The following is a 4,551-nucleotide window of genomic DNA, read 5'->3' as shown; positions in this document are numbered from 1 at the left end:
TGAAAACTTTGATAAGGTAAAAGTATGACTTTTTCGTATGCCAAATTTACGGTAAGGTATACAGTATGGTGATTTCGGTAAGGTATAACGTACCTACCCATCCCTAGCTGAAATCCTTAATGAAATTATTTTGTAAATATTTTTCTATTAATTTTTTATAAATTTATTCAATTTTAAAGTAAATTATTGTATAAAAGAAAAATCCCGTCATTTCTATTGTACCTCAAGTTTTCTGTATAAAAATACATAAAAGTAATGAAAACTAACCTTTTATAAAATTCGGAATCTGATCTGGATTTGGAAAAGCGGATAGCCCGACCTGAATCGGGTCAACTGATGGAGCTAAAATCTCAAAATTCTCAGTCGCAACAGAGCACGCGGAGAAAAAAACCTCACATTTCAGACCAAGTTATCTCCGCCATCCGTTGCCGGTTACAACATGGTAATTTTCAACTGTATCACTATCTAATGCTTGTATTCTTGTGGGAATATCTCTCTGACCGAGCGGTATCATACTAGGTCGGGGCTCTTGCTTTCAACCTAATTCAATTACTAATCTTTTGATTTTATTGTGTTTGTTACTTCTGCTTTTGCTTTTACTGATCTGCAAATTGTCCGAATCTTATTAATTGATAGATGCATGTTAACTAATGTTATTGAACGATCTTTAGGTTTAATTTGTTTTGATTTTGATTTCTTCTTTTGCGGGGGAGGGTGGGTGGGTGGTGAGGGTAAAGAATTTTGGGATGTGTTGAACTTAGTAAAATTTAAAATTGATGTTCAATTGCAGTTGACATAGAGAATTGTGAGTCATATGACCTAGTTTAATGTAGCATTGTGATGATTTATCTTTAACATGCTTTAGGGCATTACTAGGGTTTGACTATGTTTCTTCATTATATATTAGCATATGCATATAAGGGCTGTTCCAGTATGTAGCTCAAAGTGAGCAATGTACTATGTTTGATGCAGGTTTCTTCATGACTATAAAAGTTGAATGGGTTTAATTATCAACACCTGTGGAATATATTTTGGATACTAGGATAGAGGGGCATGTATAGATGATTTGTTATTGCAACAATGTATGTGTTTTGAAAGACATTTACTATAGTATATGGTATCATGTTATGGGTGGTTTATGTGGATGAAATTATATGCTAAATTTTCTTTCTGAGTCTCTTTTCGGTTTGTTTTACAGTTGTACAGTTGGATGTATGAAATATGAATACTTAAATATTGTAACGATTTCTTAGTGTTCTGGTAAAAACTCACTACCCTTTCAATGGGAAAACCAACACATTTTTCATATTGAAAGAATTAAAATAGAAGGAAAATGGAACCAAACTTTTCCTTCCAAGGTCAAATGAAAATTTTCCTCACTTAGGGTTGGGGGAGTATGGTGGGGCAGGGATGGCGTATGGCACATTGGAGAGTCATTTACTGGTAACAGCTTTCTAGCTTACCATAATCCATTAAAACTTTCCTGGATGGGCAATATGCAAAGTCTTCTATTGAATGTATAGACTAATGTGCATGTCCTGTTTCCATTGGAAAATACCTAGATCAATTAAGGTGCAAACTGAAGTAGCTTTGTTGACTAAAGTAGCATCAACTGATGCTAATCTTTCATTTTCTTTTGCTAGGTACGGCTACAGCCTGATCCCTTCCTCAATGAGCTCACCAATATGTTTGAGCGGACTACAGAAAAGGGCTCTGTGTGGGTTACTTTGAAGCACTGTGAGTTTTTATCTTTAGGTGCATGTTCTTTTCCATTAGATTTTTTTAACTGCTGCGGCTGTTGGAAATTGAGATTAGTTTGTTTCTTCCTTTGACTATCTCCAGCTTCTGACAAGTCCAAGGTTAAGAGGAATAAGATGAAGACAGCTGGGGAAAAGATTGAATTTAAGTGCCTCATTCGAGCTACAGATGGAAAGAAGACTATTTCAACAATGGTATACTACTATACTAACTTCCCTTTCCTTTCATGTTTATCTCCATTATTTAATAGAACATAAAATAACTATGAATTTGGGAATATACAGTGTTGAGAGACAGTCAATCATATTAAAAAGTGATGTAGAGTGAATACGTAGTATTCAGAAACTGGTTAATTATATTCTGTCAGTGATGTTGTAGTTGCCTGATGTGCCAATTCTCTTCATATCTTTTCGAGAAATTCTACTATGATATATATGCATTTACAGACAAGTGCAATTAGGACCTCTGCTATTCTTTTAGATAACCCTTTTATATTTTGAGCTGATCTCAAAACAGTTACTATCATAGGGAGACTTCATATGAGCTCAATGATCTTATTTTATTTCCATATGACAGCGGGCTAGTTAGTGTTGGAAAGAAAGTTTCACATATTATATGAGGAGTCGAATAAATTCTTTCAATTGAAATCCCCTTTTAGACTTGGGGAGAATTTCAATACACTGATCCTTCACCTTAATTATCATGTCAGGAATGTCATACTATTTCCAGTTGAAAAATGATGTAAAGTGTAAACACCAGTCTTTCTTCCTGAGGTTATTGGTTTAAGAATGTAAGGCGCCCCTGTTTTTTCAGAGTAAGAACTAAGAAGGTATAGAGATAATACCTTCAGCTGATGTTTGAGCACCAGGCACTACGGCATTGGCCACATCATACTACATTTAGGATTAGGAATAGGCGTAATCGGACCTGCTTTTTCCATATCTCTCGTTATTTTTTTGGGGGGGCCCTATTCACCTCTTTGAGCTTCTATTGAATCGAGAAATAAAATAGGTTTGATTGGCCATCTTTTTGATAGTTGCTTAAACATTTAACAATAATTGATTTTTTATTTTGTGTTAAGCCTATGATTATTGCCAGGGACTTATTTTTTCTGAAAGACACCTGATTTGAATGACAGGTCGGTCCAAAAGATCACCAACGTTTCCAGTGGAGTTATGCAACTATCTTGAAAGCCCGGATGACTGCCTTGAAAAAGAGGGAGAGGAAGGACAAGCGAAAGACAGCAGATTCTGATAAAAAGCAGGACCTGAAGAAGCAATCCAAACCCTCTAACTAAACTGGAGTTGCTTGAATGTTTTTCTTTTTATCGTTTATATTGTATCAATACATCGAGTCATGTGATATTAAGAAATCTTAACAATTTTTGCGAGGTTTGATGATATAACTTTGTTCCAGGTTCGAGTCATACGATATTAAGAAATCTTAACAATTTTTGCGAGGTTTGATGATATAACTTTGTTGTATGTTACGGTATGCACAATTTGACCATTTAATTTTGCATTCTAAGTTCCGGGTGATGATCCGAGCGGGTAACACATTTGACATTATGATACGGGACCTCCGTCGGCACGGCTTAAGGAACGACAATTGCCTCAAGAAGATGAGCTCAACGCCGACACTAGGTTGCCGGCGACAAGGCAGCACGCTGAACCGGTCCAACGAGCTAGGTCCTCGCGACGTGTGGCACGAAGGCCGGCCCGATACGAAGGCTAGACTTTGTCTCTCGTTAAGGGACGTTCCTTATTAGAGTCTTTTATTCCTTATTTAGTAGAGTCTTTTATTCCTTATTTAGTAGAGTCTTTTATTTATGTTAATTAGTTAGTTATCCAATTCCTAGTAGTAATAGGATTTCCATCCTAATTAGTAGAGGACGTTTAGAAGGGTTATAAATAGGGGATTTGTTATTCACTTTATTCATCAAGAAATAAACTACTTCCTCTCAATCTCTCTATTCTTCTCTCTCTCTCTCGTCCGCACCTTCCCCCAAACTCTAGTTCTTGCGAAATCGTGAAGTTGAGGAACTTCTTCCTTAACAAGTGGTGCTTTCATCCCGAACTCACTGAATCATGTCACAGAACGACCATACGGAACCTATGACGATCCGCGGCCTTGAACCGCTGTCTTCGACTTCCAAATCCACGGATTCCAGTTCGACCATGCTGGAGCAGGTGCTGGCAGCCATGACTCGCATGGAGTCACGGCTGGAGGCGCGCATAGACGCGCGGCTGGAAGCACAGGACCGCGGCGCATCGAAAGCGATTCAGCTGGCAAGACCGGATCCGGAGCCACCGTCGGGAGGGCTGCCCCAGTGCGGCCAATATCCGATGTATGCACAGGCATCCAGAGGGGCGCAAGCTGGAACGCCACGACTGGGAATAGGCGATCCGTCGGGGAGCAGCTACGCTGGGATCTTGCCGAACCCTAACCCTAGTATGGGTTTGAATTCTTGGGTGAACCCCAACGCACCACGATCTACCGCATGGGATCCACCGGGGTCTAGAGCAGAATCCGCGAGTGCCAGGCAGCCAACGGCCTGGGATAATCCAGCGGCTAGGCAGCCCGGGGGGCAGTTCGATCAGCCAAGACAATTCAAGATGCATCAGCCGCGATTTGACGGTTCGGAGGCGGCGACTTGGATCTCGAGGGTGCAATATTATTTCGAGCACTTGCTAATGCCGGAGGAGCACAGATTGCATTATGTGATTATGTTGTTTGATCCGCCGGCCTCGGAATGGGTGTTCAACTATCGTGAGAACAATCCGCAGGCAAGAT

At 39.6% G+C, this 4,551-nt stretch overlaps 1 protein-coding gene across 2 annotated transcripts; it reads left to right on the top strand.

Moving 5' to 3' along the window:
* Nucleotides 1–292: 292 nt before the first annotated feature.
* On the top strand, nucleotides 293–3,229 carry LOC121756136 (signal recognition particle 14 kDa protein-like). Of its 2 annotated transcripts, none has more exons than XM_042151599.1 (4): nucleotides 293–442; nucleotides 1,644–1,737; nucleotides 1,843–1,952; nucleotides 2,897–3,229. In XM_042151599.1, the coding sequence occupies exons 1-4, from the start codon at nucleotides 440–442 to the stop codon at nucleotides 3,053–3,055; spliced, it is 366 nt and encodes a 121-aa protein (XP_042007533.1). In that variant the 5' UTR covers nucleotides 293–439; the 3' UTR covers nucleotides 3,056–3,229. The 2 variants fall into 2 exon arrangements, with proteins under 2 accessions (XP_042007533.1, XP_042007534.1); XM_042151600.1 differs by having other exon boundaries at nucleotides 296–519.
* The last annotated feature ends 1,322 nt before the right edge of the window (nucleotides 3,230–4,551 follow it).

This window comes from Salvia splendens, chromosome 11 (genome assembly GCF_004379255.2).
Source record: "Salvia splendens isolate huo1 chromosome 11, SspV2, whole genome shotgun sequence".
NCBI classification, from domain to species: Eukaryota; Viridiplantae; Streptophyta; class Magnoliopsida; order Lamiales; family Lamiaceae; genus Salvia; species Salvia splendens.
This window is presented reverse-complemented; position numbering and strand designations above follow the sequence as displayed.

Excerpts from the sequence above, each read along its gene's own strand:
- LOC121756136 (XM_042151599.1), top strand. Across the intron at positions 1,738-1,842 it reads GTGGGTTACTTTGAAGCACT|CTTCTGACAAGTCCAAGGTT; the intron begins GTGAGTTTTTAT and ends GACTATCTCCAG. Across the intron at positions 1,953-2,896 it reads AGAAGACTATTTCAACAATG|GTCGGTCCAAAAGATCACCA; the intron begins GTATACTACTAT and ends TTTGAATGACAG.